An 18,146-nucleotide genomic window follows, 5' to 3' on the forward strand; every position below is an offset into this window, starting at 1 on the left:
TTCATTGATTGTTGATTTTTTTTTTTTTTTTTTTTTTTTTGGCTTCATTGTTGATTTTGGTTTTACTACTAAAAAAACAATTTTTTCCTTACTTGAGTTTTCTGACGTGTCATGGTGTCTGACACGTTAGAAATTTTTTTCTGATGTGGCATTTTTGACGTGTCACTACAAGAAAATGATTTTTTTCTGACGTACGTTTTCTGACGTGTCAGGCTGCCTGACACGTCAGAAAACGTCCCTGACGTGGTGTTCCTGACGTGTCTCGCGCGTGAATATTATAAGTGTCAGAAATGGAAAATTTCTGACGTGTCGATTTATAACACGTCAGAAATTTCTGACGTGTTATAAATCGACACGTCAGAAATTTTTTTCTGACGTGTCAAATTCAACACGTCAGAAATTTCTGACGTGCCACAAATTGACACGTCAGAAAATTTTCTGACGTGTTAAATTGTGGCACGTCAGAAATTTTCTGACGTGTCACAAATTGACACGTCACAAATTGACACGTCAGAAAATTTGGTTAATTTTTTTAAATTCTTTTCCACCCCCCAATATATTTTTCTTTAATTTTTTTGAGACTATACTCGAATTTTGGATTACAATTAACCTGATATACAATTTATCCATCAATCATTGCAAATAATTCTAGCAATTTTTCCGTCAATCTATACAAATAACTTAAGTCATGTTATTTTTCCATCAATAACAAATAACATAAGTCATAACCTAATAAGTTAACACATCAGACTATTTTTCCATCAATCTTAACACACACAAAATAACATATATATACCAGTGTCAATAACCAACCACAATTATCAAAAAACTATCTCTGTTGTTATAAAAAGGGATATCATAAATACAATTACGTCAACAAAGTAACTTTTATACAAGTATGAATGGCAAACCAGACGGTCAATGCTGATTATTGACATTCATAGCATCTTCTCCATCACCTGCAAACGATAAAAACAAACAATCACCAAACAATATTGACTATGTAAGGGCAATTCATTTATGTCCAAATATTCACCCAACTCAATTGTTGAGTCTAACACAGTAAATGATATCACAACAAGAGGTAAAACGATGATGAAGTTAATTAGCCAAAAATGCATATAAAAAAAAAAACTAAAATTCTCCGCCTCAAGAGCAATCAATGTTGACGTTAAATTTATAGACTCATGCGCTTCATTTTTGCCATGGCAATTATGTGAGATATTTATTAACATTTTAATTTGTTGAGGATATTAACACATAGGACTTTACATATATTCAAATCATGTTATATTATTTCCAAAAAATTATGATATTCATCTAGTTAATACTTGATCGTTTCATACTCTCAAACAATCACATACACTAGATTGTTAATATTCTACAAGGACTATAGTTGTATATTGATCTCATAATACCAATAAAACAGTTCAAAAGCAACGCTCGTACGTACCCACATCCACCACCAAACCAACAATGATATATAAACCAAATTCAACAGGAATTACACAACATTAATTAATTAAGAGAATGACTACAACATATATATCCATACTCTAAATTTATAAGTTGACATATATATAGGTTTTAGAAGTTCACATGATATAGCTAAAGTTCTAGAAACACATTTGACCATTAAAAATAGAAGCAAGCAAGTTAATTCAAGAAAAGGTGGCCACTATTTTCTATCTCCTAAGGCAGCCCAATTGGAATGCTGTATGTGACAAGTCACGCAAGAATTAGTATATGGGTAACAATGCTTTCTGATTTAATACACATGAGGGATTTCTTCTTCAAAAATAATACATGAGGGAGGGATCCTCGGCCCCGCTACTCTAATCTAGGAAACAGTAGGCCCCTCCATAAAACTGAAAAGGTCATAAGATAACACAATTCCATATATATAGGTCATAAGTTATAAGTTATAAGTTATAAGTTATAAGTTATAAGGTCATAAGTTATAACTGAAAAGGTCATAAGTTATACGTTAACATATATATAGGTTATAGAAGTTCACATATATATAGGTAAAGGTCTAAAAACACATTTGACCATTAAAAAATGTCAGTACCTGCTTCGCCGTCGATCGACGATGGCACCACCGCAATATGTGGGGAAGCTCCATCTGGTGCAGAGCTGAACCGCATCATTGCCTCAATCTGGCGCAATCGGGCGTCAAACGCTGCCTGACGTGCATTGTTCTCGGCCACCAATGCATCTATCTCTTCCTTGTGCTTCGCCCTCTCCGCCTCAAGAGCTCTGTCAAGCGTTTCTTGTGATATCATGGAGTACTGGCTGGTGTTTTCTGACCTTGCTTGTGAAGGTGTATAGTATGAACGTATGGAGCCCCGCACGGGCAAAATACCCGATCCAAGCTGCCGAACCCTACCGGCGTATTCAGGCTTATTTCCATGGGCCTGTGCATACGCGTCGTTTGGCGCCCACTTGACCGTTCCCTCTGTGATGCTAGACGACGCTGCAGGGTCGGTGGGTATCAGCTCCTTCATCCTTTTCTGTATGTTACATTCATTATTGGGTCAGTGGGTCATACAACTGTTAATTGCAGATAATTTTAAAGTATATAAACAAAGAATTAAATTGTAGCATACACATCTTTCTTCCACTATCTCATTCGGATAGCTTTTGTCCGCCTTCGTGTGCGTGCTGATGTAACTCTCTGCACGAGTAGGATACTTGCCCAGACGTATGGCCTGCCGAAAAAATAGGACATACAAATATTTTTAAATATATCAAATGATTTGTTGTTTACATGTTAAATTACACACTTACCTCCTCATCTGTCGCTCTGGCATAGCTCTTCGATCCGGTGCAATGGGGCTCTTTATTTAATGCTCGCAAGCTCTTCATTTTGTTCGCATAGTCCTACACAGTTACCATATTGATATGTTAATAATGTAAGGAAATTTGGTTTTAGTACTCTTTATATGCAACACTACACAATAAAGAGGCAATTTTGTTTTACATGACACTCGTACATGTTAATAAAACCATATAATGACACTACACAAAATGAAGAATTTAACTCATGACCTACCTTATTCTGACGAGTACACCATCTCTCCAATAAGATCTCCACGTCTTCGGCATTGTACTCGTCAAGTGTTTTGTCCCCCACTCTTGCCCGTATAGTATCCGGAGTATCTTCCTCCGTAATTGCACAGCGTCTTTTAAGCTCGTACCTCCAAGTCCGCAGCTTTGATCCCATATCCTTGAATGCTTCATTCTTTATGGCTTTCAAATTGAATTCGGGCGGGACGAAAAAGTATGCCTGCACATGTTCAAAATTATTAAATTACAAAAACTAAAATATATGTGTGCAACTTAGAGCGTATATATACATATATACATTATGAGTGTTTTAACATATATGCAACACATACCATCAAGGCGTCCCAAATATCCTCTTTGGTACGCTGCGGTACCTTTAACCAATCGTCCGGTATTCGGACATAATTGGAGCTCCTTACGATATCTCCAGCCATCCGTTTAAACCTCATGGAACTAACGCCGACGGGCTGGCATGCAGCATTGTACTCCATAATGATCCGCTTGCCGGCAGGGACTCCCGGCAACCTGTGCGAGTCACGGATGGTAAACACCTCAATAACTTCGTTTCCCTCTGAATCGGTACCTAATAAATTAAAAAATTACCGATGTAAGTTATGTCGAATTCAATACTAATTACAACTAAATTAAGACATATATACACAACATTCGAACATATCCACTTACTTATGGTGCGGACCTGCCGAGGGAGTAAGTGGTCACCGGGAGCAGGGTCGGTTGGCTGCGGGTCAGCCGTGTCCTGTGTCGCACCAATACAGTCCTCCTCGGCCGATGTGTCACTGTCGTCGGGACCTGCTATATATGTTTTTTAGAATATTTAGAATTATATGAAATTGTAGTTGTAGTTAAATAATATAATTGATATCGCACCAATACATTTAGAAATTTCCAAAAAACTTGCAATCTTTCCAAAAAAAAATTCGGTCATACCTGCGCTATGCTGGCTATCATCAAGGTGCTCTACATGTCCCTGCATACGCTGTCCAAGCTGGCTCTCTGGCAGATACCCCGTCTGGGCCATGCCTGCCCGACCGTATGGATTATGGAGAGGGATCTCCCCTTCCATATCGCCTGGAAGTACCGGTCGATACCCGTCCTGAATACCCAAAAGCTGAGCAACGTCTTGTTGCTCGCTATCATCAAGGTGGACTGACGGAGACCCAAGCGACATAGGCTGTCACTTGAGAGACGAGCCCCTGCGTGCTCTTCTCTTCCCCCTATGGCTCATAGTAACCTGCAAAAAATACCACAAATTCAATTAATCACGTATACAATGTATGAAATATTCACTACGTTATGTATGCATGACTCACACGTATGAAATAAGATATATATACTGACGTTTTTTCCCAATTAAACAACTCTATTAAATGCGTTGATGGGCATATAGTGAACAACTACCAATCTAAACATATATATATATATATATATAGCTTTTATTCAATCACATACGCTTCAATTGGATCTAAGTCGGGTCTGACGTATTGGATATGATCCTGCAGATCCTGATCACAATTTCTGGTCAATATGAGCGGCTCACACTCGTGATAATTGGCACCTGAATCCTGATGCCCTTCACTCTGACCAACGTCGTATATATTTCTTGGTTTGGTCCTTACTGCGCAAACCCAATCCGGGTATCTGCCATCTTCTACGTAAAACACCTGATCAACTTGTGAAGTTAGCACATATGGCTCATCAGTAATCAATTCTCCGGTGTGAACAAGGTTTTTGAAGTTCACAAGTATCATGCCATACTCATCCACCTTGTACCCCTTGTCCCTCGTGGTGTCCGCCCAATCACACCTGAACATAACGTACGTAGTTCTGTCGTAGTACTCAATCTCAAGTACTTCCGTCAACTTCCCGTAGTACGTTTCGCCATCAACAGTCGGCACACACACCCCGCTGTTCTGAGTCCTCTTTCCGGCATCAGATGCAATTGTACGAAACAACTTGCCGTTAACCACATATCTATTGTATCTGACTGCTGACTCCCGCGGCCCTCTACAATGCATTATCAATTTCTCACCAAGTTCCTTCCTACATCGATCATCCAATCGATCGACCTGTGAATATTTACAATACAATGTTAACACTTGGTTAAAGAGTGTTCCAGTTCATTTGGAAAACATTATGCATGCAAATATAATCCGACAAGTGATTTTGTTAACATCACGTCATTCTTACGTAGTCACGGTACCAGTCGCAGAACAGCTCATAATGTTGGGTTTCCAACTGATCCTCTGTTGTTCGCCCCCTAAGCGTATCCATGTGCATTCTACAATTCGATGATGAAGTTAATTATAATTCGATACGGGAAATGTTACAAGTTCATTGAATATACAATATGGCGTAGAATGACATCGACTTACGTTCGCAATTGAAGGAAGTCGTCCGAATTGAACATAATATACCGGTGTATCTGTGTCATTGTGATTCGGTCGAGCCGGACTCGTGTTCCATGTCCCTTTGAACCATCCGGATTTCTTTGTATCCTATTGTGAAATGTTGGTGTATTATCTAAATATCTCGAACAGAACGTCACCAACTCAGTAGCTATGTAACCCTCCGCAATGCAGCCTTCAGGGGCCGCTTTGTTACGCACATTAGATTTGAAAACTCCAAGGCTCCTAAATATGAACGAATATACAATCAATCAGTGCAGTTAATACTTGTCTTGTATTATAGTTAAACCATAAAATATGAAATATTCGTAAACAAAGTTTACCTCTCTGCCGGATACATCCACCTATACTGTACTGGTCCACCGAGTCGGCATTCACCGATAAGATGCACGACCACATGAACCATGCTTGTGAAAAAGCTGGGAGGAAAAACCTGTTCCAACTTGCACAACGTGATATAGACGGCACACTGTAGTCGGTCAATATCCTCTTGTGTCAATGTTGTTGAACATAGTTCCCTGAAGAATGCAGACATCTCAACAAGTGGTCTAACCACGTTGCTTGGAAGTGATCCACGCAATGCAATAGGTAGAAGCTGCTGCATCAATACGTGACTGTCATGACTCTTTAACCCCGATATCGTACAGTCCTTAAGTCGTATACAACGGGAAATGTTCGAGGCATATCCATCGGGCACCCTTACATTTCGTAACACTTTCAAAAAATGTGTCTTATCATCCTTGGACATCGTGTGGGTAGCTTGCCGCATATATGTCTTACCATTCTCGCCAGTGTAGGGATGAAGTGTACGTCTCAAACCCATTTCTTGCAAATCTAAGCGGGCGGCGAAGTTGTCCTTCGTTTTCCCTGGAATGTCCAGTATTGTACCAAGTATGTTGTCCATCACGTTTTTCTCTATGTGCATAACATCAAGGTTGTGCCGTAATAAATTATCTTTCCAATACGGCAACCTAAAGAAAATACTTTTCTTCTTGAATACTACATTAGAAGTATTCGTCTTCTGCTTCTTTCCTTTTTCTTTCGCAGCCTCCCTTGCCTGACCAGCGTTCTCATCCCCAAACACCATCCCTTCTAATTGGTTCATGATTTCGTTTCCACTTGGGACATCAGGGGCACATTCTAATTCGACGTTGCCGTCAAATGTTCTTTTGTTCCTCCTCCATGGATGATCCATGGGCAAGTATCGTCTGTGCCCCATATAACACCATTTATGACCATGTTTTAACCACTTCGACCATGTCGAGTTCATACAGCATGGACATGCCTTCTCACCCCTGGTAGACCATCCAGACAAATCTGCATATGCTGGAAAGTCATTAATTGTCCACATCAACTGCGCTTGTAGGACAAAATTTTTTTTCTTTGAGACGTCGTATGTGGGCACCCCTACATTCCATAGTTCTTGTAACTCCTCAATTAAGGGTTGAAGGTAGACATCTATATCCATTCCAGGTGAACTTGGGCCTGGAATAATCAATGATAGTATAAAAGATGTCTGCTTCATGCACATCCAAGGAGGCAAGTTATAGGGCATAAGCAGTACAGGGCAAGTGCTGTGAGATGTGCTCATGTTTCCAAATGGATTAAATCCATCCGAGGTTAGTCCGAGCCTTACATTCCTGCTGTCCGCTGAAAACTCCGGATGTAAATTGTCGAATGACTTCCATGCTTCGCCATCAACCGGATGCCTCAATACGCCGTCCTTTGTGCGGCCTTCTGCATGCCACCTCATAAAGCGTGCAGTATGCTCTGACATAAACAACCTCTGTAGTCGTGGTACAAGTGGAAACCACCGCAACACCTTTACCGGACGTTTCTTGCCCGACGATATAGGTTGACCATCCTCATCTAAATTGATTGCATCCATCCATTTAGATTTTCCACATACGGTACATGAATCCAACTCCTTTGTGCCCTTCCAGAATAACATACAGTCATTACGACAGGCCGGTATCTTCTCATACCCAAGTCCCATATCTCGTAAAAACTTTTTCGCCTCATATGTATTACCAGGCAGCTTTTCATCACTCTCAGGCAGCAACTGGTTGATGAACTCTAGGAAGGCCGAGAAGCTTGCGTTACTTAGTCCACCAACGCACTTCAGGTTGTACAAGTGTACAGTCGCACTTAGTTTGCTATGTTTTGTTCCGTTATGAAGTGGTTTCTCCGCCTTTTTCATAAGCATATAATACTTTACTGCGTCACCTTCAGCGGCTTCTTCGTTTACAATGTCTTCACCCCCTTGCACTACGACTTGAGGCTCACAATTGTCTTCCCTGACCACTTCGTGCATGCCGAATAAGTCACGCAACATTGCGTGCATGTCTCCACCCTGATTTGCAGTTGCACCCGCATCTGAAGCCGGGCGATTCGAACCAGACGGTCTATCAGGACCCTGTACATGCTTCTCACCATGATAGTACCATAATGTATATTCCGGCATCATTCCTTTTCCCCCTGTCAAGTGGTCGAATACGAAATCCGGCGGGTGGCGCCGGTTATTTCGACAAATCTTGCAAGGGCAATTGATTTTTCCATCAGGGGTTTTACAGTTACTAACTGCAAACTCCACGAACAGTCTACACCCGTCTCTGTATTCCCTCGTACCCCTAGACTTTGTCATCCAACTCTTGTCCATTTTTCGCTACGTACATAAATTACGAATCAATAATATAAAAGACTTAAAAAATATATACCTCATTTCAAGCACATGCATATATATAAACCTAAATATTTCAACCACGTTAAAAATATAAACCTATATATACATTATCATATAGGTTTAAATTTTTTATGTGCAAATATAATAATATTCATGCATATATATATATATACATATATATATATATGGGGACCCTAAAATAATTAAATAACTAGGTTAGTTATTTAATTAATATGAAGTTCCAATATTCATGGATATGAATTTGTTAGAAAAAATAAGGGGATAGTACCAATTAAAGTGTGTATTCATTTGGAGTACTGTCTCTATTTAATTAATACTCATGTATAACTTACAAATTAATAAGAGATTTAATGTACGTCTCAATATTAAGACTCATTCAATTTAAGTATTAATTAAACAAAGTATGGAATTAAATCTCTATAATTATCACTACGTACTACACGTACTTAATTAGAAGGTCAAATGATTAAAATTGAAATTAAATAATGTTGTATAAATTATTTACTAATTAATAAGCCAACATTTTTCAGCTAAACAAACAAAAAATAAAAAAAATAAAACAACAATCCGGCGACATTTTAAAAACTATTATATTATGAAACAAAAACCTAGCTATCATCAGAAACATCATCTTGCATGCATGCATGTGCATATACAGCGAACGTACAATAAGTAAATAACATTTCAAGCAAAAAAAAAAAATAACAAACACCTCCATCAATTAATACCTACTCACAAATGCTCGATCAATCCAATATATATATTAACCAAACATCATACGGATTCATGACAAAATAAAACATAAATTTGATTAAACAAGACAAAATATATATATATATATATATATATATAATAAAACAGTATATATAAAATAAAACTATATATATATATATATATATATATATATATATATATATATATATATATATATATACCTGCAGGAGATCGAGCTGGAGGTAGTTGATCGACGACGGAGAAGTTTCAGCCGGCGAAGTGATGGAGATGGCCGGAGCACGCGCGTCACGTGAGCTGGAGAGAGATAGAGCGAGAGAGAGAGAGAGAGAGCGCGGGAGAGGGAGCTGATGAGAGAGAGAGAGCGCGGGAGAGCTCTGAGAGAGAGAGAGAGCGCGGGAGCTAGAGGGAGCTGTGGGCGCCGGAGGAGAGAAGAAAAAAAAGAATGGGAGGGAAGAAGAAGGCAGGCCGGCGGGAGGAGGTAGCTGGAGGGAAAAAAAAAAAAAAAATGGGAGAAATCCCAAATTTAAACGCCAGCGTACGCCTGCAAGGCGTGGCCGATGGGACGGCCAGCAGGCGCTGGCCTTCCCAAGGCCACGCCTGACGCGCCATCTTAGCACGTCAGGAACGCCTGACGTGCCAAGATGGCACGTCAGTAATTATGTATATATATATATATAAGTTAAATATTTGTATTATATTTTTATTTTATTTTCTTTTTGCTTCAATTCACATAATTTAGGTTTTAATTTAAAAAAGCATTAAATACTATTTTAGTATATGTGTTTAATTGGACCATTATTAAATATTTACTTCGTGGTATTTGGAGTTGTGTAATTATCAAAGTTAATTTTTCCTTCTTTTTTTTTTTTTTTTTTTTTTTTGGTTGTCTAAAACTTAATAGCCATCACGTTAAACTTATCAATTACTATCATGTGTTTTATATGCCGATACATTAATATCTTTTTTTAAAAAATAATTAATTAATTAAATTTGAGGGGGGAGTTCCAAATTACATCTTTGCACTAATTAATTGACACATTAATTGTAATATCGTGTGGAGATTATAGTTAAATGAAGTCCATAAAGCCTCAATTAATAATTTTGGGCCAGCAGCCTATTTCAATGCCTACCTCTATCGACATTCATCCTTTAACTTAGACACAATACCCGGCCAATTACCCATGATTAGATGATAGCCATTTAAAAAAAAAAAAAAAAAAAACCACTTGTAAAAGTAAATTGTCCAAAAATTTATGGACACGTAATTAAAATTGTATTTAAGTCATCTAAAACACTTGAAATCATAACAAATTCCCCAAAATTGTATTATGCTGATCATAAGAGTGATGACACAAATTACTAGGCCAACTTGACAACTTGGCTTTCATGATTGAGGATGATGTAACGTTGGATAAGCTAATTTTTGGTTGTGCTTAGATGAAGGTTTATCAAAAAAGAAGGAATGCTGGGTCGACACATTGAAGAAAAGTTTAGTTCTGATTGGTTTAAATTTATTTGACATGGCAAAAAAAAATGACCGTTAGATCGATTTTTATATCACTATATATTTTGGAATCTCCTTAAAATAATAAAATTAAGTAATTAACATGCATTAGGCATATTGAAGTATATAAATATTAAATAAGTTGTATAAACAAAAACAAAAAACCAAAAGAAAACAAAAATAATAATAATAATAATAAACATAATAATAATTATAGAAATAAAAATTTCTGACACGTCAGCAATTTCTGACGTGTCAAAACGACGCGTCAGAAATTTCTGACATGTCAAAACGACACGTCAGAAATTACTGACGTGTCGTTTTGGCACGTCAGAAATTTCTGACGTGCCAAAACGACACGTCAGAAATTTCTGACGTGTCATTTTGACACGTCAGCAATTTCTGACGTGCCGAATGTTGGCACGTCAGAAATTAATAATTTTTATTTCTAATTAAAAAATTTGCGTCAAAATTAAATTTGGTTAAGTTTTTTACTGACGCGTCAAGAATTAACACGTCAGTAAATCCTGACGTGTTAACTTTGACACGTCAGAAAATAATTTTGCTGACGTGTCTAATTAGCACGTCAGTAATTACTGACGTGGCAAAAAAAAGACACTGTTTACCACGTCAGAAACTCCCCTTTTTTTTGTAGTGTGTGTTGAATGTTAGATACATAGGAGTCAGTAATTTTTTTTTTTTTCCTGACGTGTTCTTGTTTAGCACATTAGAATTTTCTGACTTGTCAATTTTGGAACACGTCAGAAATTTACTGACATGTCAAAATTGACACATCAATAAATTTTAAAAAATTAATTAAAAAAAATTTCTTCTTTTAAATTTTTTCTGGAATTTTTTTTTTTCAATTAAAAAATTTATTAATTTAAATTAATTTTCAATTAAATTATTTTTTTTTTAGGAATTTCTCTGCACCACTCGAGTGGTGCAGAGAAACGAAAAATTTTCTCTACACCATTAATGGAGCAGAGAAAATTTTTTCGTTTCTCTGGACGACACCTTTCTTCTTTTCTCAATTTTCTCTTTCTCTCTCTTCTTTTCTCCAGCTAGCTCTCCCTTTTCTCCCTTTTCTCACTCTCTCTCTCTTCTTTTCGATCTCCATTTTCAAAAACCCAAACCAAAAAAATCTTTAAAAAATCAAAAACCCAAATCAAAAAATCAATCTGAAAAATCAAAAACTCAAACGTCAAACCCAACAAATCTTAAAAAACCCAAAAAATCTTCTTATCTTCTTATCTTCTTCTTCTCTTCTCTTTTTTTTTTTTCCTTTTCTCTTTCTTCTTCTTCTTCTTCTTCTTCTTCTTCTGCTTTCTTCGATCTGCTGCTTCTCAATTATAATTTTATTTTTGAGCGTTATGCACCTTAGCTGTGTAGGAATAAATTTTCTCTTTAATACGGTAAACCGTAGGAAGGTTGGTAAACCTAATTAGAGTATGAAGTTTACGATGGAAGATTCCATTAGGTTTTCGATATAAAGGCTATATTCCCCCTCTTCTTTATCTCAAGATTCTCTACCGAATAATAGAATTTCATAGAAATCCATTTGGAAAAAAAAAAAAATGCAATTTTTGACGGTGAGTTACTAACTGAAAAAACAATGAGGATCGTGTTCTACCCCAAAATCAAACGCATAAGCGATTTATATAGCCAGAATAAAAGCTATGCTTAAAAATAAACCAGCACAATAATAAAGAATATTCACACAACCACAACACAAAATTTGTTGACGAAGTGGAAAACCCTTTGAGCACCTTAAGGGAAAAATCACTCTAGAGCAGCTAAACCCAAGAAATCACTCTATGAAGATTCATAGTTATATACTAGACGATACTCACTCCTTGGAGGACCTCTTGTAACATCCCACCCCAATGACACACAATATTGTCCACTTTTGGCTCCGCTCGAACCAGACTTCCCAGGAGGTCACCCATCCTGGTACTACTCCAGCAGAAGCACGCTTAACTGCGGAGTTCTGATGGCATCATGACCATCATGGCTTTAAAACGCGTTGTTGTCATTAAGGGTGTAGTATACATTTAAGCACATTCCCATCTCCATACCCAGGCGATGTGGGACGTCACAATCACCCCCTCTTAAGACCCAGCGTCCTCGCTGGCGACCCTCATGGGATTAGCCCATTCTTGGCGTCCGCCCCAGCGAGCGCCCGCTAGCGACCTTCATGGGCTTGTGCACACTCCCCCCATCTCAGGCTGGACAATGGCTCTGATACCATTTGTAACATCCCACCCCAATGACACACAATATTGTCCGCTTTTGGCTCCCCTCGAACTAGACTTCCCAGGAGGTCACCCATCTTGGTACTACTCCAGCAGAAGCACGCTTAACTGCGGAGTTCTGATGGGATCATGATCATCACGGCTTTAAAACGCGTTGTTGTCATTAAGGGTGTAGTATACATTTAAATACATTTCCATCTCCATACCCAGGCGATGTGGGACGTCACACCTCTGGACTTAGAAAGAACAACAAGATTCCCAGCTTGTCTCCATCGTGACCACCTTCATGCACATGCATCTCCTTACCGATCACATTCGGTAGACTTCTTTGCGGTTGAGTGATGTGTATAGTGTGGTTTGAAATCAACAAAAACAAAAACCTCAAGTGGTGAAAAGCATCAAGCTTTTTAGGAACTCCACTTTGGTACACAAAACGGTGAAGGGTATCACTTCCATGAGTGATAGCAGCAACCCTTTCTTCACCGGGAACCTCCAAGCTCAGAGAAGCATAAATGGAAATGGAGAGGTTCAAAGAGTTTTGCAGAAAATGAGACAGGTATTTATAGATCTGAAATTTTACTTATTTTCGTCTTAACGGGGATTTTCTTCTGTTTTGACGGGAAGGCTAAAATTTGTATTTTGAGCCATTTCCATCATAACGGAAGTTAATCCTCGTTAGGATGCAATGAGTAAAAAGTATATCTAAATGCCCGTCACGAGCCCGTCATAAAGCATCTTCAAACGAGAAAATAGTAGCTTTAGCTTTGGTCCCGTCACATGTCCCGTTCTGACGAGGTTCCTAACAAGGAAACAGTAACCTCCTGTTACATGTCCTGTCCTAACGAGGTTCTTGACAAGGAACCAGTAGCTTCCCGTTGTATGTCCTATTCTGACGAGGAAACAAAAACTTCCCGTTACATGTCCCCTCCTAACAGGGTTCCGGACGAGAAAACAAAGGCTTCAATTTTGCTCTCGTCACTTGTCCTGTTTTGACAAGCTTCCTAACGAGAAATGCTCTCATCACTTGTCCCGTTTTGATGAGATTCCTGACAAGGAACCAGTAGCCTCTTGTTACATGTCCCGTTCTGACGCGACTTCTAATGAGGAACCAGTAGCCTTCCGTTACATGTCCCATTCTGACGCGACTTCTGACGAGGAAACAGAAACTTCCCGTTACATGTCCCGTCCTGATGGGGTTCCTAATGGGAAACTAGAGAGCACTCCTTTAGTGCTGTCACGAGCTCGTTCTGACGCCCCATCCAACGGGGAAGGCAAAGAACTCTAACAAACATCCAATCTTCACCACGACACTTGAGGAAGAATGGAAAAATATAAACAAATGTTTTGATCATTAAATAAGGTCAAACTAAACCTAACAATCTCCCCCTTTGGCCATTTATTGACAAAACCCAAAACATCTCCAATCTTCCCCTTAACACAAGGGAATGAATGAGAAATTACAAACACATGTTTTGCTAATTGAATACGGCCAAATACGACCTAACAATCTCCCCCTTCGGCTATTCAATGACAAAACCCAAAAACATCAAAGATAACAACAATTACAAGTAAATAACAATTTACAACCCTAACCCCAGGCTAACAAACTACTACTAGACTTTGGTTTATAGAATATGTTAATGTACTTGTTCTCGGAAAACAATAACAAACTCATTACAAGCATAGCATTAAAACAAAGTGGTAGACACCTCCAACACTATCATCGAATAACCACTCGCATGAGTTTGTATCAAGAATGACATATAACCTATGTTATATTTAAGTCACAAAAACAAGAAAAGAATGAACAAGGCAACACGCCAACATGAGAAGAACGAACAAGTTAACATGCTAACAAGAGAAGAGCTACAGAATACAAGGAAACATGCCAACAAGAGAGAACAACAGTACATGACCATTATAAAAGGCATACAATCCATGTTATCTGCAAGTCATAAAGTTAAGACAACATAATCAAAGAGAAGCACATATAAACCATATTATATACACATCACACAAAATTTTATGAACAACATAAAGAAGAGGAACACATAACCTTGTTTGTGAGATACAAAGATCAAAACAAGTTCAACAAAAAGCAAGTTCTTCCATCACACAAAATACTCTCCCCCTTTTTATTTGAATGGTCAAAGGGATACAAAATGAAACACATTCTCCCCAAATTAACAACTCAAATGACAAGAGGAATGAGAATAAACAACACTAAGAATGACACGTGTGAAAGTATTTAACCAAAGAACCACATATAAACAAGCATGTGTCATAAAGGCATATCAAGCCAAAATATCTCATAGAATATGTTAAAGACAACAAGAGATATGAAAGATTCTAGAAAAACAAAACAGCTCTAATATTAACTCTCCCTTAACATGAGCAACCTCTCCCTAACAAGTGTTTCAACAAACCACATTCTCCCCATTTTGTCATAAAAGACGAGGAAGGAGCTTCAAGTAGCATCACTTGTATCATTGGAAGGTATAAATTAGGAGGGTTACAAAAGACCAAAGAATGAACAAAGAGGGCTCATGTCAAAAAACACGCTACAAGCATGAGAGTATGGTAGACTCAACCCATGCACATGACAACTGTAAACGGTTTCAAGGAAACACATTTTAATGGCTATTTCATATCAACCAAACAATGTTAAGACGTATGAAACCAAAAGCCCAAAGAAAATGGCTACAATCAACATGGCATTTACAAATCTCAAACATATATCATCAATAGGTCATAAACGCACAATCACAACGTGTCAATGAACAATTACAATATCTCAACAAACAATCAAAATGCAATTGTTACCAATTTCACATATTATGGGAATATGTAATGGGAGAAAATAAGCAATCAACTTAATATGTTATCAAGACAGCTGAATATGTTAAGATATGATAAACTTACAATCAAGCACCATGAATCCTAGATTCATCCCAAAAACAATCCAACGTATAGCAACAAATGTGCGAGACAAAAGAATGCCCTACCAAGTAATCGAAATACTTAGCATGTGAATCAAGGAGCACCCAAATCATCCAAAAACAAAAGACACATGCACAGAACAAAATAAACTCAAAGAGAAAAACATATGCATTATATATATATATATATATATATATCCCAAATATTGAAAGTGAATGACCAAAGGTTCATCCAAATTTCAACAACATAATCATAGGGATAACAAGCATGCAATAGACAAGAAGGATAAAACAAGAGGCATGCAAAGACACAGCACACTACAATCACAAAGGAATTCAATCACCTAAGCAAAGGTGGTGCACAAACATATACGATTGCATGTGTGTGAACAAAAAGATTAAGGTCAAGACAACCTTTACCCCTTTTTGCAATTGAGCTTTTTGGAAGGGAACATAGCTCAGCCACTACCAGTCACAAATCTCTTGGCAAATCCAATATTTAAATTCAAAAGGAGCCATAGGAGGTGTAGGACCAACATCCACTCTTGTTCTTTGGGAGGGTGGTAGGGACAACATTCCTGCAAAGAACTAATGGAATACAATCCAAACAACCTAAGTGCAACCTGATTAAAAAACACAACTCAACTTAGCGCAGGAAGGTGAGGGACACAACCAACAACCACCTTCAAGAAGAGATAGCCAAAACAGAGAAGAATGACCACTTGGATTCAAGAAGGCATAAAGAGATATTCAAGACATAATCAACAAAAAGGTTTTGAAACAAAAACACAAATTTTGTTCAGAGAAAGACAAGAATTGAGGAAAAACACATTTCAATCATGTTTTGAAAAACAACATACTTGCTTTTCAAGAAAACAGATACTCCTTTCAAAGCAACACAACATACTTATGATAATCATATGAATGAGAGTACCACTTTCAGTTAAAGTGTGTACCAAATTGCACAAGAATCATAAAGACATATACCTTCAAGAGAGATCAAACAACAACTCAGAGACTAAGAACAAAAAAAGCAACATGCAAAATACGCAAAATGCATGTTGAGAGAACAAAAACATACAAGAACTTATTTTCAAAACATGAAACCAAAAACCCCAAAATAAACTCAAATTCTCAAAGACGTAAAAGCCAAAATAGACCCCAATTAGCTCAAGAGATTGAAACCAAAGCCAAAACACACAATCAATAAATGCCAATCAAGGAAGCATAGACCCAACAAGGTGAGAGATATTCAAAAGACAAAGGTTTCAAGACCAATGAATGAACAAAATCCAAACATCAACTCAAACATGAGGGAGGAGAAATGGCATAAACCTGATTGATAATGATATAGAATGAAAGCTTCACAAAACCAATAGGAAAAAAAAAAAAAAAATCCCTCAGAAGAGAGAGCTTGAGTGAAGCAACAAAAATTTTTATAAAAAAAATAGGGTGTCAGGCGTTGAGACTATTTGTCTCCCAATTTCCGTCTTAACAAAAATAAATCACATTAAGACGAGAAGAAGAGAATAAAACAAAACGCATAGAATCCTGTTTTAACGAAAGGACACAAAACATATTTCCTTTATGATTGGAGAAAATTTCCGTTAAGACGGGAAGACAGGAAACAATCCTCTTCACCCCTTTTTCCTTTTAAAAACAAACAAGCTCAAATACTCTCACCCAATCAACATGTGCTCTTACAACAAACACTTATTAAAACATGAGAGAAACCATCTTATCAAAAACTAACATGTTCTACAGTTTAGTACAAGTATGAACAAAAATGATGGTTTATCAAAAATATGCATATGACATTGATGCAAATGAACAGGCTAAAACATGTCATAGTGATGTATGTGAATCATTTCACAAGAGAGGGTGATAAGTGCTGAATGTTACACATTCTAGTCCCTTAATTCACATATGTTAAGCTCTTAGTTTTGTTATAGTTTGATGTTTTGCTTTGTTTTTTGTGTTTTCTTGTAGTTTTGAGGGTTTTGAAGAAAAGCAAGTGTTTCTAGCAAGTTCCACACTAAAAAGACATTTTTGGGAAAAAGCTGGAGGCTGGGATCAATCGCAGACAGCAATAGGCTCGAGCGCATCTGCACTCGAGAACACAACCACTAGGATCGAGCGCATGCAGCCAGGATCGATCGCACATGCAGCCAGGAGCACGGGCAGCCATGCGCTCGAGCGCCCATCACAAAGGATCGATCGCAGCACTGGGTAGCCAAGGACGCAATTTCATACAGTTTCAAACTCTAGAATCCAATTCCAACTCGATTTGTGAGTTGATTGGCTGTACAAGAACGTCTAGGGTTGTTCCCAAGCCTATAAATAGACCCTCTACTCCAAATAAAAGGAGGAGAAGCAGACACAAGCTCGGGATAAAAAACTGAAGGCTACATCAAGAAGAGTTTTGGGTTTTTCTTCTCTTCCGATTTATTTTATTATGTAGCTAGTATTTTAGTTAGGGTTAGATTGAAGCCCTAATCATGTCTCTTTAGGATT

The 18,146-nt window shown here is 37.8% G+C and overlaps 3 protein-coding genes and 1 non-coding gene across 4 annotated transcripts; all 4 read right to left on the reverse strand.

Moving 5' to 3' along the window:
• Nucleotides 1-366: 366 nt before the first annotated feature.
• On the reverse strand, nucleotides 367-475 carry LOC148584906 (small nucleolar RNA SNORD90). Its single transcript, XR_015912770.1, has one exon. It is a non-coding gene; the product is annotated as a small nucleolar RNA SNORD90 (small nucleolar RNA).
• A 344-nt stretch (nucleotides 476-819) lies between these two features.
• On the reverse strand, nucleotides 820-3,766 carry LOC132177195 (uncharacterized). The gene is made up of 7 exons (XM_088517919.1): nucleotides 3,754-3,766; nucleotides 3,402-3,652; nucleotides 3,056-3,289; nucleotides 2,791-2,883; nucleotides 2,610-2,711; nucleotides 2,072-2,513; nucleotides 820-959 (listed from the first exon to the last, which is right to left on the reverse strand). The coding sequence occupies exons 2-7, from the start codon at nucleotides 3,558-3,560 to the stop codon at nucleotides 919-921; spliced, it is 1,071 nt and encodes a 356-aa protein (XP_088374045.1). The 5' UTR covers nucleotides 3,561-3,652; nucleotides 3,754-3,766; the 3' UTR covers nucleotides 820-918.
• Nucleotides 3,767-4,523: 757 nt separating this feature from the next.
• On the reverse strand, nucleotides 4,524-5,123 carry LOC148584907 (uncharacterized). The gene has a single exon (XM_088517146.1). The coding sequence runs from the start codon at nucleotides 5,103-5,105 to the stop codon at nucleotides 4,524-4,526; it is 582 nt and encodes a 193-aa protein (XP_088373272.1). The 5' UTR covers nucleotides 5,106-5,123.
• A 139-nt stretch (nucleotides 5,124-5,262) lies between these two features.
• LOC148584908 (uncharacterized) lies at nucleotides 5,263-7,959 on the reverse strand. Its single transcript, XM_088517574.1, has 4 exons — nucleotides 7,898-7,959; nucleotides 6,578-7,792; nucleotides 5,631-5,720; nucleotides 5,263-5,368 (listed from the first exon to the last, which is right to left on the reverse strand). The coding sequence occupies exons 1-4, from the start codon at nucleotides 7,957-7,959 to the stop codon at nucleotides 5,263-5,265; spliced, it is 1,473 nt and encodes a 490-aa protein (XP_088373700.1).
• Between the last annotated feature and the right edge of the window lie 10,187 nt (nucleotides 7,960-18,146).

The sequence above is a fragment of the Corylus avellana genome, chromosome 6 (assembly GCF_965113065.1).
Source record: "Corylus avellana chromosome 6, dhCorAvel1.hap1.2, whole genome shotgun sequence".
NCBI classification, from domain to species: Eukaryota; Viridiplantae; Streptophyta; class Magnoliopsida; order Fagales; family Betulaceae; genus Corylus; species Corylus avellana.